This window comes from Salmo salar, chromosome ssa21 (assembly GCF_905237065.1).
Source record: "Salmo salar chromosome ssa21, Ssal_v3.1, whole genome shotgun sequence".
In the NCBI taxonomy this organism is placed as follows: Eukaryota; Metazoa; Chordata; class Actinopteri; order Salmoniformes; family Salmonidae; genus Salmo; species Salmo salar.
In genome coordinates, this window is record NC_059462.1 from 24,595,331 (window position 1) to 24,616,273 (window position 20,943).

The following is a 20,943-nucleotide window of genomic DNA, read 5'->3' on the forward strand; positions in this document are numbered from 1 at the left end:
CGACGTAAGTGGGTAAATGCTCACCTTCGATGTCCACTGGCACCCTGGAGAAGTGTGCCCTTCACGGATAAATCCTGGTTTCAAACGTACCGGGCAGTGTGGGCAAGCAGTTTGCTTTTGTCAACGTTGTGAACAGAGTGCCCCATGGTGGCGGTGGGGTCATGGTATGGGCAGGCATAAGCTACGGACAACGAACACAATTGTATTTTATCAATAGTCATTTCAATGCACAGAGATACCGTGATGGAATTCTGAGGCCCATTGTCGCGCCATTCATCCGCCGCCATCACGTTTCAGCATGATAATGCCCAGCTGCATGTCACTAGGATCTGTACACATTTCCTGGAAGCTGAAAATGTCCCACTTCTTCCATAGGCTGCATACTCACAAGACATGTCACACATTGAGCATGCTTGGGATGCTCCGGAGCGACGTGTATGACAGCGTCTTCCAGTTCCCACCAATATCCAGCAACTTCGCACAGCCATTGAAGAGGAGTGGGACAACATTCCACTGGCCACAATCAACACCCTGATCAACTCTAAGCGAAGGAGATGTGTGGCGCTGCATGAGGCAAATGGTGGTCACACCTATCTGTGACCAACAGATGCGTATCTGTATTCCAAATCATGTGAAATCCATAGATTGGAACCTAATGAATGTATTTAAATTAACTGATTTCCTTATATCAACTGTAACTCAGTGAAATCTTTGAAATTGTTGCATGTTCCGTGTATATTTTTGATCAGTGTTGATACAGACACCAAAACCCTTAATCGCACACCGTAGCCCTAATACTTCTAATATGCCTATACCATAACCAAAACTCCAGATATATATCTTGAGTCTCACAATCCTAAATCATATATCTGCTATGGTCATAGTACTGTGGCTACTATTAGGGGCAATTCACTGTTGAAGCAATAGAATTGCACTCCCCGCCAATAGTTTCATAAAAAACTGAGGGATGGGGCTGGAGAAATGTAACCACTCTCAAATTCATAAACCGCTGTGGATGCAAGGACTGACCATCCATGATATCAAAGTATAGCTTTAATTATTTTGTGGCTATACAGTGTGTTTACATTTACTTTGTTTACAAACATTGGAGTAAAACGCACTTATTTTGGTTTCTGATGGGGTACGACAGTTGAACTTAGCCCATGAGGCATTTATAAGCAGTGGTGGGAAAAGTACCCAATTTGTGAAGATACCTATAGATGACTCAAGTGAAAGTCACCCAGTAAAATACTACTTGAGTCAAAGTTTAAAAGTATTTGGTTTTAAATATGCTAGAGTATCATAAGTAAAATTCCTTATGTTCAGCAAACCAGTCGGCACCAATTGAAAAAAAATGATGCATAGCCAGAGTCACACTCCAACACTCAGACATTTCTTACAAATGAAGCGTGTGTTTAGTGAATCAGCCAGATCATAGGCAATAGGGATGACCAGGGATGTTCTCCTGAGAAGTGTGTGAATTGGACCATAAGCATTCAAAATGTAACAAGTATTTTTGGGTGTCAGGGAACATGTATGGTGTAAAAGGTCCATTATTTTATTTCGGAATGTAGTGAAGTAAAAGTTGTCAAAAACATAAATAGTAAAGGAAAGTACAGATACCCAAAAAAACAACTTAGGTACTTTACACTACTGTTCATATCTAAGTTATGTTGTTCAAGAATACGTCCAAAAATGGATGTAGCAACTGCAGATTGCCCCTTTCTAACAGGCATAACCATAATCTCTTTCACTCAACTGAGTCTCTCGTTTACCTCTGTCAGGAGGGCCTACGGACCCTGTGTGTGGCCTACAGACGTCTGTCCCCAGCGGAGTACGAGGAGGCATGTCATCAGCTGAGCGACGCCAAGCTGGCCCTGAAGGACAGGGAGCAACGGCTGGCGCAAGCCTATGACCTCATTGAGAGGGACTTCACCCTGCTGGGGGCTACGGCCGTGGAGGACAGGTAGGAGAGAAAGGGGAGGCGGGGGGGGGATTGGAGATACGAGGTGGTGAGAGAGGGAGGAGGGGGAAGGAGCGAGAGGAAGATGGAAAGCAGGAGTTGTGAAGAAAAAGGGAGCGGGAGAGAGGGAAAGGAGATAGAGATTCAGGGGAAAACAGCAGGAGGGGAGAGGGGGAAAGAGTAGGTAAAAGAAGCGAGAGAGAGAGAGAGATGTAAAGGGAGATTTACCATAATGGATTTCCTGATTGATGACCACTTGTTTTCCTAATCGACTAGCCCTCTGATGTATGATACACATTGACCTGGCCGTGAATAGATTAGTCATCAATAACCGGACTGAGTTGATCAGTGTGTTAACCCATCGGCTGCTGGCCGAGGAGACTTATCGACTACAGTAGTTATCAATGACCACAAAGGAAATACTCAAACTCCTTCTCGGCCTTGATTGATTCTACACCATCGTAAAAACAATGTACTCTTTTTAATCAGGATTTAATCAGAGGTTATCTCTTTAATTGATATAGCTATATGTTATATTTTCTTATAATAAATATAAAACGAATAGGTTGAAAACGAATATTGTTGATCAATAATGTCATCATTTGTATCTTGCGTCCTTTGAAACGTCCACACAGCCTATTGTGACGTGTAATTCTAACAACCTATTGACTGCTGTACAGGCTCCAGGAGAAGGCAGCAGACACCATCGAGTCTCTCCAAAAGGCTGGGATGAAGGTATGGGTGCTGACGGGGGACAAGATGGAGACAGCGGCGGCTACGTGCTACGCTAGCAAACTGTTCCGCCGCTCCACACAGATACTGGAGCTGACCAAGAAACGCACAGAGGAACAGAGTTTACATGACGTTCTGTTTGACCTGAGCAGGACTGTACTCAGACAGCGCTCCCTGTCAGGGTAGGCTGCACGTTTTGTGTTCCTATGTTTCATTTGTGTATATTCACGGTATGTGTGTATCTCTGTGTGTTAACATCTGTATCTGTGTATTTCCCCAGGCTGTCTGTGGAATGTCAGGACTATGGTCTGATCATCGACGGGGCCACCCTGTCTGCTGTGCTGAAGCCCAGTCCAGAGAGCTCTGGCTCGGGGAACTACAGAGAGATCTTCCTGGAGATCTCTAGGAACTGCAGTGCCGTGCTCTGCTGCCGCATGGCGCCCCTACAGAAAGCACAGGTTGGTCTGATGTCACTTCCTGTCTCACATGGGAAACCTGTGAGAGAGAGTGGTTGGTTAGTTAGTTAGTTAGTTAGTTAGTTAGTTAGCCTAAGTCATTGTGAAAAAATGGGCTTCTACTATAATGACCTGGTTAGGCAAGAGGTGAACTGTCAAGCGATTTTTAAAATGCATCTTAAAGTCTGTACCTTACAGCAGTATTATTTTGGTGTTTAATGAGTTGTGGTATGACTGTTGTCCAGATTGTGAAGCTGATCAAGGCATCTAAGGAGCACCCCATCACTCTGGCCATCGGTGACGGAGCCAACGACGTCAGCATGATTCTCGAGGCACACGTGGGCATCGGTGAGCTCATCTCTCTGATTGGCAAGCTCTTTGGGTCTACTCTGATTGGTGGGAACCATCAGCTAGCACTTATTTCTATTCTATGATTGGTGGGAGTCATTAGGTCCCAGACATCTCATTGGTGTCAAAACAGACTCTAGAAATTTCACGAAGACCTATTAGTATGAATGTTTTCCATCAATCAACCAATCCCTTTCTGTCTTCTAAGGCATCATGGGTAAGGAGGGGCTCCAGGCGGCGAGGAACAGTGACTACGCCATCCCAAAGTTCAAACACCTGAAGAAGATGCTGTTGGTGCATGGACATTTCTACTACATCCGCATCGCTGAGCTGGTGCAGTACTTCTTCTACAAGGTGAGCTTTACTACTGACACTGATACTGGGCATTCACTGGGCACACATTTCAATTGTTTAGTATTGAATGACCCAACCTGGGACTTTGACACCACCTCAGCCTGGTACCTGTCCCAGAAGTGAGAGCTATTGGTGAGCCAAATGTCGAGGCACGACGCTGCAAGCAGCTGAATGAGCGTTGAATGAGGAACAATGTTTAGTCCTCCCTTTCTCACTTTGTTTCTCCCACTTTCACTCCCTCTCTCTCTCTCCAGAATGTGTGCTTCATCTTCCCTCAGTTCCTCTATCAGTTCTTCTGTGGATTCTCTCAGCAGGTAGGCGCTCAGAGTCATCCTAAATGACGGTTGCCTATAACGGTTGCCCCTCGTGGTTGCCTGTTTTGTCATGCGTGGTCTGTATCTTTCTGACTGTGCTCTTTGTGTCCCTGTGCAGCCCCTGTACGACACAGCCTACCTGACGCTGTACAACATCAGCTTCACCTCGCTGCCCATCCTCCTCTACAGCCTCATAGAGAAACACGTCAGCATAGAGACGCTCAAGAGAGATCCCACTCTGTACAGGTCAGAGGAACATCCCACTAAAACTGTTCTGAAAGACAATGAAATTCCCACACAGAAAAAAAGGTTTGAACCAATTATATTGTTTTTGTTTGTTGAAACAATCTCTCTTCATCTCCCCTCCTCGCTCTCTCCCCCTCCCCCCTTTCTCTCTCTCTCTTTCCGTCTCAGGGACGTAGCTAAGAATGCTCTCCTGCGCTGGCCCGTGTTCCTCTACTGGACGTGCCTGGGCTTGTTCAACGCCTGTATCTTCTTCTTTGGTGCCTACTTCCTGTTCGACAACACCACCTTCACCAGTAACGGACAGGTGAGCCCTGGCAACCGTCTCCACAGCAACCGGGGCAGAGCGCCGTTGTCAAGGACGAGTTGACATGTTGCCCCTAACCACAGATCGAGGATCAGATGACCAAACCCCAAATCATAAGCATTGACCAATAGCTGGGTGCCATTTTGAGATTCACTCACAGTGATGGTTGATAGAACACCCATCCGTCTACACGTGATTGTCCCATAACACCAGACGTTGAAACGAGAGTAATACAATGTGGTCAGGTTCAGATTATCTATGGGTAAATGATGGTCAGGTTGTGGTTAATTTGTGTTCGGAGTCCAGACGGAATCTCAGTGGTCTTTAGCTTGACAACCATCAGGACTCCATTCATATGGACACTGCAATAGCATCTTTCTCTGTACTGTTGATTTATGTCATTACTGTTTTGTATTGCCTTTGGTCCTGTTTTTTCTTTTTAAGTTGAAACATCCTGGAATCCATTTACTCTTTGTCCTGATTATTTTCTCTTCTTCTTCCTCCTCTCTGCTTCTACGTTATTTTACTTTTCTTCCTGTTCCTCAGCTTATGACCACCAACACACAGATGGTAAGCCTGTCTCTCTCCCTCTCTCCCTGTCTCTCTATCTATCATGTTCTTTCAGCTTCTGTTGGTTTTTAGTTATGAGTTTAGCTTTGAGCTTTACCGTATCATTCCGAAACATCCATCCATCCCCACCTTCGACATCCACCTCATTCTGCCTGTAGTTGTTTAGTTCCACATCTCTAGAGCGCCTCTACCCAGTCCAACACCTGACCTCACTAGCTCCACTCTACTAATATAGATACACTAGTCTCTCCCCCACATTATCCTTTATCTGTTGGTAGTATATTTAATTGTGTGTGTGTGTGTGAGTGCATATGTGCGCAGTAGTAGTACGTTACAGACGATGCATTTTGTCAAGAAAGTGGACACTCGGCTGTTCATTCTAGCTGCACTGTCTTGGAGGGTGCCCTCTTTCACCCAAACGATGTATGTTCACATTGTCTAGTATTTGTAGGAGATGTATTTATTGTAGAGAGATACATTTCTAGTTGACATGCTCCTTGGGTAGGGACATGATTAGGGTGAGGAGTGAGAGGAGGAGCAGGGGGTAGTCAGGGATGTCAACATGGGGGTTCCAACTCCTCCACTATGCTAATGAAACACATCCTTTCTCACTACCTCTTCCGACATCTCTCTTGATATCTCTGACTACGTCTCGCTCCATCTCTTTCTCGATGGCTTTCTCCTTCTCTCCAAACTCTCCCTCCGGCTCTCCCTCTCTTCATCTGACTCTCCCTCAATCGATCTTGCTCCCCTGTCTCCCGCACTCCTCCTCCTGTTCCTTCCCGATGGCAGCTTTGACAGTCATCTATGAGGAGGGACCACACACACACCATGAAAGAGCAGGAGAGGAAACTCTGTATCAGAGAGAGAGAGGGGGGGGGGGGAGATGACTAAGGAACAAATGCGTTGATTTGCTCTATTTTTAGCACTACAGTGGGGGGGAAAAGTATTTGATCCCCTGCTGATTTTGTACGTTTGCCCACTGACAAAGAAATGATCAGTCTATAATTTTAATGGTAGGTTAATTTGAACAGTGAGAGACAGAATAACAACAAAAAAATCCAGAAAAACGCATGTCAAAAATGTTATAAATTGATTTGCATTTTAATGAGGGAAATAAGTATTTGACCCCCTCTCAATCAGAAAGATTTCTGGCTCCCAGGTGTCTTTTATACAGCTGAGATTAGGAGCACACTCTTAAAGGGAGTGCTCCTAATCTCAGTTTGTTACCTGTATAAAAGACACCTGTCCACAGAAGCAATCAATCAATCAGATTCCAATCTCTCCACCATGGCCAAGACCAAAGAGCTCTCCAAGGATGTCAGGGACAAGATTGTAGACCTACACAAGGCTGGAATGGGCTGCAAGACCATCGCCAAGCAGCTTGGTGAGAAGGTGACAACATTTGGTACGAATGGAAGAAACACAAAAGAACTGTCAATATCCCTCGGCCTGGGGTACCATGCAAGATCTCACCTCGTGGAGTTGCAATGATCATGAGAACGGGGAGGAATCAGCCCAAAACTACACGGGAGGATCTTGTCAATGATCTCAAGGCAGCTGGGACCATAGTCACCAAGAAAACAATTGGTAACACACTACGCCGTGAAGGACTGAAATCCTGCAGCGCCCGCAAGGTCCCCCTGCTCAATACATATACATGCCCGTCTGAAGTTTGCCAATGAACATCTGAATGACTCAGAGGACAACTGGGTGAAAGTGTTGTGGTCAGATGAGACCAAAATTGAGCTCTTTGGCATCAACTCAACTCGCCGTGTTTGGAGGAGGAGGAATGCTGCCTATGACCCCAAGAACACCATCTCCACCGTCAAACATGGAGGTGGAAACATTATGCTTTGGGGGTGTTTTTCTGCTAAGGGGACAGGACAACTTCACCGCATCATTTGACGGGGCCATGTACCGTCAAATCTTGGGTGAGAACCTCCTTCCCTCAGCCAGGGCATTGAAAATGGGTCGTGGATGGGTATTCCAGCATGACAATGACCCAAAACACAGCAACAAAGGAGTGGCTCAAGAAGAAGCACATTAAGGTCCTGGAGTGGCCTAGCCAGTCTCCAGACCTTAATCCCATAGAAAATCTGTGGAGGGAGCTCAAGGTTCGAGTTGCCAAACGTCAGCCTCGAAACCTTAATGACTTGGAGAAGATCTGCAAAAGGAGTGGGACAAAATCCCTCCTGAGATGTGTGCAAACCTGGTGGACAACTACAAGAAACGTCTCACCTCTGTGATTGCCAACAAGGGTTTTGCCACCAAGTACTAAGTCATGTTTTGCAGAGGGGTCAAATACTTATTTCCCTCATTAAAATGCAAATAATTTTATAACATTTTTGATATGCGTTTTTCTGGATTTTTGTTGTTATTCTGTCTCTAACTGTTCAAATAAACCTACCATTAAAATTATAGATCAATCATTTCTTTATAAGTGGGCAAATGCACAAAATCAGCAGGGGATCAAATACTTTTTTCCCCCACTCTATATTTTGCATCCTGCTTTTGCTCTCAAGTTTCAGGGTTATTTACCATATTTTATCTCATGATGCATACAGTGCCTTCGGAAAGTATTCAGACCCCTTGACTTTTTCCACATTTTGTTATGCTACAGCCTTATTCTAAAATGGATTAAATTTTTAAAAAATCCTCAGCAATCTACACACAATACCGCGTAGTGACAAAGCGAAAACAGGTTTTTAGACATTTTTGCAAATGTCTAAAAAAAAAATGGATAGTATTCAGACCCTTTGCTATGAGACTCAAAATTGATATGGGGAAGGGTACCAAAACATTTCTGCAGCATTGAAGATCCCCAAGAACACAGTGGCCTCCATCATTCTTAAGTGGAAGAAGCTCTCTTCCGAGAGCTGACCGCCCGGCAAAACTGAGCAATCACTCTGACAGAGCTCAAGACAACCATCTCTGCAGCACTCCACCAATCAGGCCTTTATGGTAGAGTGGCCAGACGGAAGTCACTCCTCAGTAAAAGGCACATGGCAGCCCGCTTGGAGTTTGCTAAAAGGCACCTAAAGACTCTCAGACCATGAGAAACAAGATTCTCTGGTCTGATGAAACCAAGATTGAACTCTTTGGCCTGAATGCCAACCGTCACATCTGGAGGAAACCTGGCACCATCCCTACGGCGAAGCATGGTGGTGGCAGCATCATGTTGTGGGTGTGTTTTTCAGTGGCAGGGACTGGGAGACTAGTCAGGATCGAGGGAAAGATGAACGGTGCAAAGTACAGAGAGATCCTTGATGAAAACCTTCTCTAGAGTGCTCAGGACCTCCGACTGGGGTGAAGGTTCACCTTCCAACAGGACAACAACCTTAAACACACAGCGCAGGAGTGTCTTTGGGACAAGTCTCTGAATGAATGTCCTTGAGTGGCCCAGCCAGAGCCCGGACTTCAACCCGATCAAACATCTCTAGAGAGACCTGAAAATAGCTGTGCAGCGACGCTCCCCATCCAACCTGACAGAGCTTGAGAGGATCTGCAAAGAAGAATTGGAGAAACTCCCCAAATACAGGTGTGCCAAGCTTGTAGAGTCATACCCAAGAAGACTTGACGCTGTAATCGCTGTAGTCAAAGGTGCTTCAACAAAGTACTGAGTAAAGGGTCTGAAATAGTTATGTAAATGTGACATTTCAGTTTTTTATCATAATTGGTTATTGTGTGTAGATTGAGGGAAACAACAATTTCATCAATTTTAGAAAAGGTTGTAATGTAGCAAGATGTGGAGAAAGTCAAGGAGTCTGAATACTTTCCAAAGGCACTGTACATAAATAGGGTGCCATACAAATAACAGTAAAATATGTTATATAAACTGAATGTACAAAACATTATAAACACCTCTTTCCAGATGAAAGCTATGATCCCTTATTGATATCACCTGTTAAATCCACTTCAATCAGTGTACATGAAGGGGAGGAGACAAGTTAAAGAATATATATGTATTTATATATATATATATATATATATATATATAGTTGAAGTTTACATACACTTAGGTTGGAGTCATTAAAACTTGTTTTTCAACCACTCCACAAATTTCTTAACAATCTATAGTTTTGGCAAGTCAGTTAGGACATCTACTTTGGGCATGACACAAGTAATTTTTCCAACAATTGTTTACAGACGACAGATTATTTCACTTATAATTCACTGTATCACAATTCCAGTGGGTCAGAAGTTTACATACACTAAGTTGACTGTGCCTTTAAACAGCTTGGAAAATTCCAGAAAATGATGTCATGGCTTTAGAAGCTTCTGATAGGCTAATTGACATCAATTGAGTCAATTGGAGGTGTACCTGTGGATGTATTTCAAGGCCTACCTTCAAACTCAGTGCCTCTTTGCTTGACATCATGGGAAAATCAAAAGAAATCAGCCAAGACCTCAGAAAAACAATTGTAGCACTCCACAAGTCTGGTTCATCCTTGGGAGGTATTTCCAAATGCCTGAAGGCACCACGTTCATCTGTACAAACAATTGTACGCAAGTATATACACCATGGGACCACGCAGCTGTCGTTCCACTTAGGAAGGAGACGCGTTCTGTCTCCTAGAGATGAACGTACTTTGGTGCGAAAAGTGCAAATCAATCCCAGAAAAACAGCAAAGGACCTTATGAAGATGCTGCAGGAAACAGATTTTTTTTAAAGTATCTATATCCACAGTAAAACGAGTCCTATATCGACATAACCTGAAAGGCTGCTCAGCAAGAAAGAAGCCACTGCTCCAAAACTGCCATAAAAAGCCAAGACTACAGCTTGTAAACTGCACATGGGGACAAAGATCGTACTTTTTTGAGAAATGTCCTCTGGTCTGATGAAACAACAATAGAACTGTTTGGCTGTAATGACCATCGTTTGGAGGAAAAAGGGTGATGCTTGCAAGCCGAAGAACACCATCCCAACCGTGAAGGACGGGGGTGGCAGCATCATGTTGTGGGGGTGCTTTGCTGCAGGAGGGACTGGTGCACTTCACAAAAAAGATGGCATCATGACGGAAGAAAATTATGTAAATATATTGAAGCAACATCTTAAGACATCAGTCAGGAAGTTAAAGCTTGGTCATAAATGGGTCTTCCAAATGGACAATGACCCCAAGCATACTTCCAAAGTTGTGGCAAAATGGCTTGAGGGCAACAAAGTCAAGGTATTGGAGTGGCCATCACAAAGCCCTGACCTCAATCCTATAGAACATTTGTGGGCAGAACTGAAAAAGCGTGTGCGTGCAAGGAGGCCTACAAACCTGACTCAGTTACACCTGCTCTGTCAGGAGGAATGGGCCAAAATTCACCCAACTTATTGTGGGAAGCTTGTGGAAGACTACCCAATACATTTGATCCAAGTTAAACAATTTAAAGGCAATGCTACCAAATACTAATTGAGTGTATGTAAACGTCTGATCCACTGGGAATGTGATGAAAGAAATTAAACCTGAAATAAATCATTCTCTCTGCTATTATTCTGACATTTCACATTCTTAAAATAAAGTGGTGATCCTAACTGACCGAAGACAGGGAATTCAGGATTCTTTCAGGAATTGTGGAAAAACTGAGTTTAAATGTATTTGGCTAAGGTGTATGTAAACTTCAGACTTCAACTGTGTATGTATGTGTGTATGTATGTGTGTGTGTGTATGCAGTACAAGTCAAACGTTTGGACACACCTACTCATTCAAGGGTTTTTGTCTATTTTTACTATTTTTTACATTGTAGAATAATAGTGAAGACATAAAAACTATGAAATAACACATATGGAATCATGTAGTAACCAAAAAAGTGTCAAACAAATCAAAATATATTTTAGATTCTTCAAAATAGCCACCCTTTGCCTTGATGACAACTTTGCAGACTCTTGGCATTCTTTCAACCAGCTTCACCAGGAATGCTTTTCCAACAGTCTTGAAGGAGTTCCCACAGATGCTGTGCATATGCTGCTCTTCCTTCACTTTGCAGTCCAACTCATCCCAAACTATCTCAATCGGGTTGAGGTCAGGTGATTGTGGAGGCCAGGTCATCTGATGCAGCACTCCATCACTTTCCGTCTTGGTCAAATAGCCCTTACACAGCCTAGAGGTGTGTTGGGTCATTGTCCTGTTGAAAAACAAATGCTAGTCCCACTAAGCTCAAACCAGATGGGATGGCGTATCGCTGCAGAATGCTGTGGTAGCTATGCTGGTTAAGTGTGCCTTGAATTCTAAATAAACACTGACAGTGTCACCAGCAAAGCACCATCACACCACCTCCATGCGTCACGGTGGGAACCATACATGCAGAGATCATCCGTTCAACTACCCTGCATCCCGCAAAGACACTGCATTTGAAACCAAAAATCTCAAATTTGGACTCATCAGACCAAAGGACAGATTTCCACTGGTCTAATGTCTGTTGCTCATGTTTCTTGGCCCAAGCAAGTCTCTTCTTATTGGTGGGTGTCCTTTAGTAGTGGTTTCTTTGCAGAAATTCGACCATGAAGGCCTGATTCACGCAGTCTCCTGAAAAGTTGATGTTGAGATGTGTCTGTTACTTGAACTCTGAAGCATTTATTTGGGCTCTATTTTCTGAGGCTGGTAACTCTAATGAACTTATCCTCTGCAGCAGAGGTAACTCTAGGTCTTTCTTTCCTGTGGCGGTCCTCATGAGAGCCAGTTTCATCATAGCGCTTGATGGTTTTTGCGACTGCACTTTAAAAACTTAAAGTTCTTAATGTTCCGGATTGACTGACCTTCAGGCTATCTTCTGTATACTGACCCTGCCTTGTCACAACACAACTGATTGGCTCAAAAGCATTCATTTGCGGATTTTATTTATTTATTCACTTTTAACAAGCCACACCTGTTAATTGAAATGCATTCCAGGTGACTACCTCATGAAGCTGATTGAGAGAATGCCAAGAGTGTGCAAAGCTGTCATCAAAACAAAGAGTGGCTACTTAGAAAAATCAAAAAAATAAATTATATTATAATTTAACACTTTTTTTGATTACTACATGATTCCATATGTGTTAATTCATAGTTTTGATGTCTTCACTATTATTGTACAATGTTGAAAATAGTCAAAATAAAGAAAAACCCTTGAATGAGTAGGTGTGTCCAAACCTTTGACTGGGTGTGTGTGTATATATGTATGCTCCCTTCCCCCCCCCCCCCCCTTGTAGTGTAAAATAGCAATAGTCTGCTGTACCGGTGTCAAAACTCTGGTATTTTTATCCTGTAGCTTGTTCTCCATCTTCTTTTAAATAATGAGCCAACATGTTTTCAGCACTTTTAGTCCAATAACTAATCCCAACAAATGTTCTCATGCTTTCTCTTGTCTCTCTGCTGCAGACACATACATAGCAATACGTTTGGAACATCAAATCGCATTATCGAATCACAATATTTACAGTGCCTATCATAAGTATTCACTTCCCTTGGATTTTTTCACATTTTGTTGCGTTACAAAGTGGGATTTAATTGGGATGTTTTGTCACTGATCTACACAAAATACTCCATAATGTCAAATTAATAAAATATTACAAATGTTTTAGTTGCATAAGTATTCGCCACCTTAGATGGCAAGCCTAAATAGGTGCAGGAATAAAAACATGCTTAACAAATCACATATTAAATTGCATTGGCTCACACTGTGTGCAATAATAGAGGTTAAAATAATTGTTTAATGACTACACCATCTCTGTACCCCACACAATCTCTGTACCCCACACAATCTATTAATTACACTTTGGATGGTGTATCAATACACCCAGTCACTACAAAGATACAGGAGTCCTTCCTAACTGAGTTGCCGGAGAGAACGAAAACCGCTCAGGGTTTTCATTAGGAGGCCAATGTGGCAAAGAAATTAACTTTTTATCCTGAATACCAAGCGTTATGTTTGAGGCAATTCCAACATATCACTGAGTGTCACTCTCCACATTTTCAAGCATGGGGGAAGGGATAGGAGATACCTAGTCAGTTGCCGCCTCTATTAATGGCCCAACACTCTTAACCGCTAGGCTACCTGCCCCCCCTGGTGGTGGCTGCATCATGTTATGGGTATGCTTGTCATCGGCAAGGACTGGAGTTTTTCAGGATAAAATGAAACAGAATGGAGCTAAGCACAGGAAAACCTGCTTTCCACCAAACAATGGGAAAATAATTCACCTTTCAGCAGGACAATAACGTATAACACAAGGCCAAATATCAATTAATCAATCATTGATTTACAAATACCTTTTTACATCAGCAGATGTCACAAAGTACTATACAGAAACCCAGCCTAAAACCCCAAACAGCAAGCAATGCAGATGTAGAAGCATGGCTAGGAAAAACTCCCTAGAAAGGTAGGAACCTAGGAAGAAACCTAGAGAGGAACCAGGCTCTGAGGGGTGGCCAGTCCTCTTCTGGCTGTGCCGGGTAGATTTATAAGAGTACATGGACATTTAAGGCCAGATTGTTCTTCATAATGTTCAAACGTTCATAAATGACCAAGGTCAAATAATAATCAGTGGTTGTAGAGGGTGTAACAGGTCAGCACCTCAGGAGTGAATGTCAGTTGGCTTTTAATAGCCGAGCATTGAGGTTGAGACAGCAGGTGCGGTAGAGAGAGAGTCGAAAACAGCAGGTCCTGGACAAGGTAGGACGTCCGGTGAACAGGTCAGGGTTCCCTAGCCGCAGGCAGAACGGTTGAACTTGAGCAGCAGCACGACCAGGTGGACTGGGGACAGCCAGGAGTCGTCAGGTAGTCCTGAGGCATTATCCTAGGGCTCAGGTTCTCCGGGAGGGGGAGAGAATTAGAGGAACCATACTTAAATTCACAAAGGACACCAGATAAAACAGAAGAATTACACCAGATATAACAGACTGATCCTATCCCCCCGGCACAGACTATTGCAGCATAAATGCTGGAGATTGAGACTGGTGGGTCGGGGGACACGGTGGCCCGTCCGACGATACCCCCGGACAGGGCCAACCAGGCAGGATATAACCCCACCGAACGAGACCGAGGGGGCATAAAACTGGACAGGAAGATCACGTCTGTGACTCAACCCACTCAAGTGACGCACCCCTCCTAGGGACGGCATGGGAGAGCCTGAACAAGCCAGTGACTCAGCCCCCGTAATAGGGTCAGAGGCAGAGAATCCCAGTAGACAGAGCGGAGCCAGCCAGGCAGATACAGCAAGGAAAATATATACTGGAGTTGCTTACCAAGAAGATTGAATGTTCCTGAGTGACCGAGTTACAATTTTTACTTGAATCTGCTTCAAAATATATGGCTAGAAAATGGCAGTCTAGGAATGATTAACAACCATTTTGACAGAGCTGGAAGAATTTTGAAGAGAATAATGGGCAAATACTGTATAATCCAGGTGTGCAAAGCTCTTAGCGACTTACCCAGAAAGTCCCTTGCTCGTCCCAGCGCTAAAATGCAGGTGAAATTGACATTGCTTGTTTATGCGTCAAACGTTACAGGGTTTAGGGTTGTAATACAGTAATTATAGATGGTGCTCTGTGTTGAATAATGGTTTTAAAGAAGTCAATGGTTTCAACAGATGTCTCCCTGGAAAACGGATCTTTTATATCAATGGGATTCTGTATATAGATAAAGGATGAAATGCAGCGTGATGATGTACTGTAGCAGACTCTTCCTCCTCTCTCTGTTCTCTAGATGTTTGGAAACTGGACCTTCGGGACTCTCGTCTTCACTGTGCTGGTGTTCACTGTCACGCTCAAGGTGGGTTAGTGTATGTGAGTGTTTTGTGAATCTGATAATAGTGGATTGCATGATCAATGTGTGTGTGTGTGTGTGTGTGTGTGTGTGTGTGTGTGTGTGTGTGTGTGTGTGTGTGTGTGTGTGTGTGTGTGTGTGTGTGTGTGTGTGTGTGTGTGTGTGTGTGTGTGTGTGTGTGTGTGTGTGTGTGTGTGTGTGTGTGTGTGAGAGAATTGATCCAGTAGAATTGCTCATCAGTCGTTAGCGCTGTGCGCCCTGCAGGCATGGCGATTTGATGATGTGTGTATCCTGTGTGTTGCAGCTTGCCTTGGACACACACCACTGGACCTGGATCAACCACTTTGTCATCTGGGGCTCCTTGCTTTTCTATGTCATCTTCTCTCTGCTCTGGGGAGGCATCATCTGGTGCGCCTCTCATTCTCACAACTAACTGATTCTTTCTCTGTACATTATTAGTATCACTTCAACATAGAAATAAAATAACTAGATGTCATCTCTCCCTCTAGGCCCTTCCTGAACTACCAGAGAATGTACTACGTGTTCATGCAGATGTTGTCCAGCGGTCCGGCCTGGCTCGGCATCATCCTTCTCATCACGATCAGCCTGCTGCCTGACGTGGTCAAGAAGGTCCTCTGCAGAACCCTGTGGCCCACCGCTACCGAACGAGCACAGGTAGGAAGGACCGCAACTTGACCACACAAATAAGAGTGTACCAGTGAATTAAAGGGTTATTTGTCTGCAGAAACAATATGTACAGTAGATAAGTACTGTAGGCCTACCTGTAAAATCACCAAAGGTATCCAGGTATAGCTCCCTCTGATATGCCAGACAACCCATGGTACTAAAACTCTCATTTCAAAGATTTTACTGAGTTACAGTTCATATAAGGAAATCGTTCAATTGAAATGAATTTATTAGGCACTAATCTATGGATTTCACATGACTGGGAATACCGATGTCCATCTGTTGGTCACAGATACCTTAAAATAAAGTTAGACTGATTTTCTGTTCCTCTTCCCTATCTGGTGTGACCACTATTTGGCTCCTGCAGCACAACACATCTCCTTAGCATAGTGTTAATCAGGCTCTTTATTGTGGCCTGTGGATTGTTATCCCTCTTCTCTTCAATGGCTATGCGAGGTTGCTGGATATTGGCGGGTATTAGAACACGCTGTCGTACACGTCGATCCGGAGCATTCCAAACATGTTTCAGGCTGACATGTCTGGTGAGTATGCAGGCCATAGAAGAACTGGGACATTTTCACCTTCCCGGAATTGTGTACAGATCCTTACGACATGTGGCTGTGCATTATCATGCTGAAACATGAGGTGATGGCGGCAGATGAATGGCACGACAATGGGCCTCAGGATCTCGTCACGGTATCTCTGTGCATTCAAATTGCCATTGATAAAATGTCTGTAGTTTATGCCTGCCCATACCATAACCCCACCGCCACCATAGGGCACTCTTTTCACATCGTTGACATCAGCAAACCGCTCACCCACATGACGCCATACACGCTGTCTGCCATCTGCCCACTACAGTTGAAACCTTGGATTAATCCATGAAGAGCACACTTCACCTGCATGCCAGTGGCCATCGAAGGTGAGCATTTGCCCACTGAAGTCAGTTACGATGCCGAACTGCAGTCAGGTCAAGACCCTGATGAGAACGACCAGCATGCAGATGAGCTTCCCTTTCTGACAGTTTGTGCAGAAATTCTTCAGTTGTGCAAACCCACAGTTCCATCAGCTGTCCGGGTGGCTGGTCTCAGACCATCCTGCAGGTAAAGAAGCCGTATGTGGAGGTCCTGGGCTGGCATGGTTACATGTGGTCTGTGGTTGTGAGGCCGGTTGGACGTACTGCCAAATTCTCAAAAACCCTGTTGGAGGCAGTTTATGGTAGAGAAATGAACATGCAATTCTCTGGCAACAGCTCTGGTGGACGTTCCTGCAGTCAGCATGCCAATTGCACACTCCCTTAAAACTTGATACATCTGTGGCATTGTGTTGTTTGACAAAACTGCACATTTTAAAGGGCCTTTTATTGTCCCCAGCACAAGGTGCACCTGTGTAATTATCTTACTGTTTAATCAGCTTCTTGATATGCCACACCTGCCAGGGGGATGGATTATCTTGACAAAGGAGAAATGCTCACTAATAGGGATGTAAACACATTTGTGCATAAAATCTGAGAGAAATAAGGTTTCTGTGCGTATGGAAAATGTGTATTTCAGGTCATGAAACATGGGACCAACACTTTACATGTTGCGTTTATATTTTTGTTCAGTGTAGATTGACCCTCTGTTAACCCACACTGTATTGCTAAAACTCCTCCACCTTTCATCTCCTCTTATTACTACTTCCTGTCACAATTGCATAGGTGTGAGAAATGTGGCAAAGATTCCACCAAGCCTATCAGAAGGCAAGGTGAAGCAAATATCACATTGCTTATACCTATCCAATGCTTTCAGATCTGTAGCTAAATCTGACTGCTTCCTTTCTACTTTTCTCCTCCCTCTCTGCCTCTGCTTTGCTTCCTAATCGCCCCCCTTCAATCTCTCCTGTCTCTATCTTTCTCCTCACCCCACCCCTACCTCTGTCTCTCTCCGCCCTCTGACCCCGTCACCCTGGGCAATGGCAGTCCAATCGCCCGTGCCTTACCGTGGAGCTATCCACCATCTTCGTGCTCACTCAGTCCGACAGCAGATTGAGTTTCTGATTGGCCGAGAGACTGCAGAAGAGGAGGAGGAGGTGACTCTTTTTAAACACTTTCGTCAATATCACGTCAGTGTTCCACCGTCATTGAGTTACATCAGTTTCAAAGTTAACTCCCAACTTTCCAACGCCAATCACAGTAATGTTCCCATCCAGGGCTTCCATTTCTACGTCAAACGATTGAACTCAAGTGCCAGACAATACTGACATTCATACTGCTAAATATGCTACTGCTGATCGTGCTACAGCTGATAACAAGCTCTAATCACTGATTTCATAACCTTATTGACCTATCACTAGCCTTCTGTTAGCATCTCGCTAGCTTTACAACCTCACCCAGTGTATTGTATATTCATGTGTAAAATGTACGTTGATGTGTTATTCCATCCAAATGCTAACTTGCTAGCATGTGTGGCACACCGACACTAGACTAATCTTCCGTGACAACAGACAGATTATTGCTAGCAGTACGCTGGGAAGTTGAAGGGCTATCATTATGTTAGTTACAGTGCAGTGGTTCACCGCATGTCTTCTATTCGGAACCGCCTCCTGGTTCCTGACCCCTTCTCACCCTTACTGTTTGCCCACAGAGGGTGAGGGCTGATGGCGTGTGTGAGGGGAGTGTGTCCCCGGCCACGGGCCCGGACCCCAGTCCTGTTGCTGGTGGTGGAGGCAGTGAGAGCGACATGCTTTGCCCTGCTAGGACCTGTGAGGGGGAAAGAGGAGGTGAAGGGGTGCGAGCTGCCAGGACGTATGACTCCATGATGTCACACAACCCTAACTACCTTCTCAGCCAGCCCCTAGACCACGCCCCCTCAGATGGCGAGGGTTGTTACGGTAACTGGGGGGTACATCTTGGTGGGTGATGGTTTACGCTTTGTGATTGGGCATGTACCTTCCTGAACGCTGGGACCTTAAGGGTATTGGGGACATTTCATTTCCTGCTAGAGGCTCTTCACTGCTAGCTGGTTTGGGACAAATCACAACCATGGAATGCAACGCATGGGGCCGTCTGGGTGGTTTACATGGGATGATTCTCTTTGGGTGCTTTAGGGTGGTTAGCCTGCAGGATCAGGGTGGCTGGCTTGGGCTGGTACTGTATTGTAAACTCTTTTGTGATACAGAGGCATTTTCTGGCTTTCCTTCTGTCCTGCTCAGAGATGCTCTTAGGCAGCCTAATTTGTTCTTAACTGACTTGCCTAGTTAAATAAAGATGAAATAAAGGTAAATGTATTGTAAATGTATTGTTATTGGATCACTCACATGCTGTCTGTGTCAACACGAGTTTCAGAGGCAATGCCACACATACATTTTGTGCAAATAAATACATTTGGTATCTTAAACATGGAGATAAAGTTAAATACATAGGAAAACATTGACATTGATTATTATTGAATACATTTGATTGAATAAAATCCCCAGGCCACATCAGTGTACTTTTGACCTCTGGTGTTGGGAAATGGTACAGCATGTATGTTAATCTTTCATTTTTATTGCATGCCGATCACCTGAATGTGAATTGAACATGAACAGACCAGAGTATTTTCAGTAGGTCTTACCACTTCCTCTCTCTCTCCCCTCCTTCCCTCTCTCCAGGACATTGACAAGGTGTTGCAGAGCAGTGTAGCAGAGTTGACCCCCGTGTCCTCTCGCCCTTCTGGCCCCTCCTCCAAACGGAAGAGCACTGACTCCTCCCACCTTCACCTCGGGGTTCCAGGGCCCCTAACACTCCACAGGTCTGAGTTCTTCCCCCACAAACTGGTATTAGCCCACTGGGCTGATGGGTGTGGGGCAGACCTCTGCACCCTCAGCCCCTTCGTGCTCTGTAAACTCTGGCTGGCTTTGCCTACTACCCACCAGGGCCAGAGACCTCTGTGTGACACACACAAACACAGGCTGATGTGTGAGCATACACAACCATGTGCACACACACAGAGACCAATATGTGACCTAAACCTACAAATACTATGGATTTGTGTTCCACTCATAAACAATGCATACACACAAACGCTCACTAATTCTCACATACTCCTCAAACATGAGACATTTACCATGTACATTGTCAGCCATTCGGAAGCGGATGCGATTTGAGGCTTCCACATGCTTCAGTTCGGCTGGCGCCTTGCCGAGAATGTAACGAGTGCGCTTGCATACTCCCTTAAGACTTTTGCTTGAAAAATCAATACAAAATGTATGTCCATTTTGAGATGCCGTAGCCAGCATACAATTCCTCAAAATAGTCAGAATTAATCTAAGAACTTGTGAAATGTTGACGTTTTTGCCGATGAGATCTTAGTTGCGCAATTTACATCAAACTAAGATGTTTGGTGCAGTATTTATCAATGAAAAAATGTGCATGAAAATTTGTTGTCACGTTGAATGACAACAAAGACTTTATTGAAGAATCCCTACTGTTGACCAATTACCGACTTCGGCTACCGACTTCGGCTTGCCTCGAGAAAACATGTTGTGTCCCTGAACAGCCGAAAAAAACTCTTCCCGAAGTCCAAAAGGATAAACATTTCAGAAAATGTCATAATATAATACGTCATAATATATGCACAAACTCTAACGAACTGTTTCGGCTGGGAAGCATGCGTACGCCTTTGTGACCTCCAAGCTGCCTCCCATTGGTCCTGTCATAGTTCTAGTTCAGTCTGGTCCTGATCCCAGTCCACACCACTACTCTACTGTACTCTACTACTCTACTATTCTATTCTACTACTCTATTCTACTCTACTCTATTACACTACTCTATTACACTATTCTACTCTACTCTATTACACTACTCTATTACACTATTCTACTCTATTACACTACTCTATTCTACTCTATTACACTACTCTATTACACTACTCTATTGTACTCTACTTTATTACTCTACTCTACTGTACTCTACTACTCTTCTAATCTATTCTACTACTCTATTCTACTCTACTCTATAACTCTACTCTACTGTACTCTACTCTACTATTCTACTCTACTACTCTATTCTACTCTACTCTATTACTCTATTGTACTCTACTATTCTATTCTACTCTATTACTCTACTCTATTCTACTCTACTCTATTACACTACTCTATTCTACTCTATTACACTACTCTATTCTACTCTACTCTATTACTCTACTCTACTGTACTCTACTACTCTACTAATCTATTCTACTACTCTATTCTACTCTACTCTATAACTCTACTCTACTGTAC

At 44.1% G+C, this 20,943-nt stretch overlaps 1 protein-coding gene across 6 annotated transcripts in view; it reads left to right on the top strand.

The window, feature by feature from the left end:
• LOC106582021 (phospholipid-transporting ATPase IH) overlaps positions 1-20,663 on the top strand; it is a 70,177-nt gene extending 49,514 nt beyond the window's left edge. Inside the window, exons 18-31 of one of the 6 annotated variants that reach the window (XM_014164679.2) lie at positions 1,785-1,966; positions 2,644-2,877; positions 2,976-3,153; positions 3,396-3,498; positions 3,707-3,852; positions 4,107-4,166; positions 4,285-4,412; positions 4,581-4,716; positions 5,263-5,286; positions 14,956-15,021; positions 15,320-15,423; positions 15,525-15,690; positions 18,327-18,594; positions 19,333-20,661. In XM_014164679.2, the coding sequence (XP_014020154.1) occupies positions 1,785-1,966; positions 2,644-2,877; positions 2,976-3,153; positions 3,396-3,498; positions 3,707-3,852; positions 4,107-4,166; positions 4,285-4,412; positions 4,581-4,716; positions 5,263-5,286; positions 14,956-15,021; positions 15,320-15,423; positions 15,525-15,690; positions 18,327-18,594; positions 19,333-19,340 (1,803 nt within the window). In that variant the 3' untranslated portion in view covers positions 19,341-20,661. Of the gene's footprint in view, positions 1-1,784; positions 1,967-2,643; positions 2,878-2,975; positions 3,154-3,395; positions 3,499-3,706; positions 3,853-4,106; positions 4,167-4,284; positions 4,413-4,580; positions 4,717-5,262; positions 5,287-14,955; positions 15,022-15,319; positions 15,424-15,524; positions 15,691-17,662; positions 17,773-18,326; positions 18,595-19,332 lie in introns of those variants that run through there. The other 5 variants (XM_014164680.2, XM_014164683.2, XM_014164682.2 and 2 more) reach the window with 5 other exon arrangements.
• The last annotated feature ends 280 nt before the right edge of the window (positions 20,664-20,943 follow it).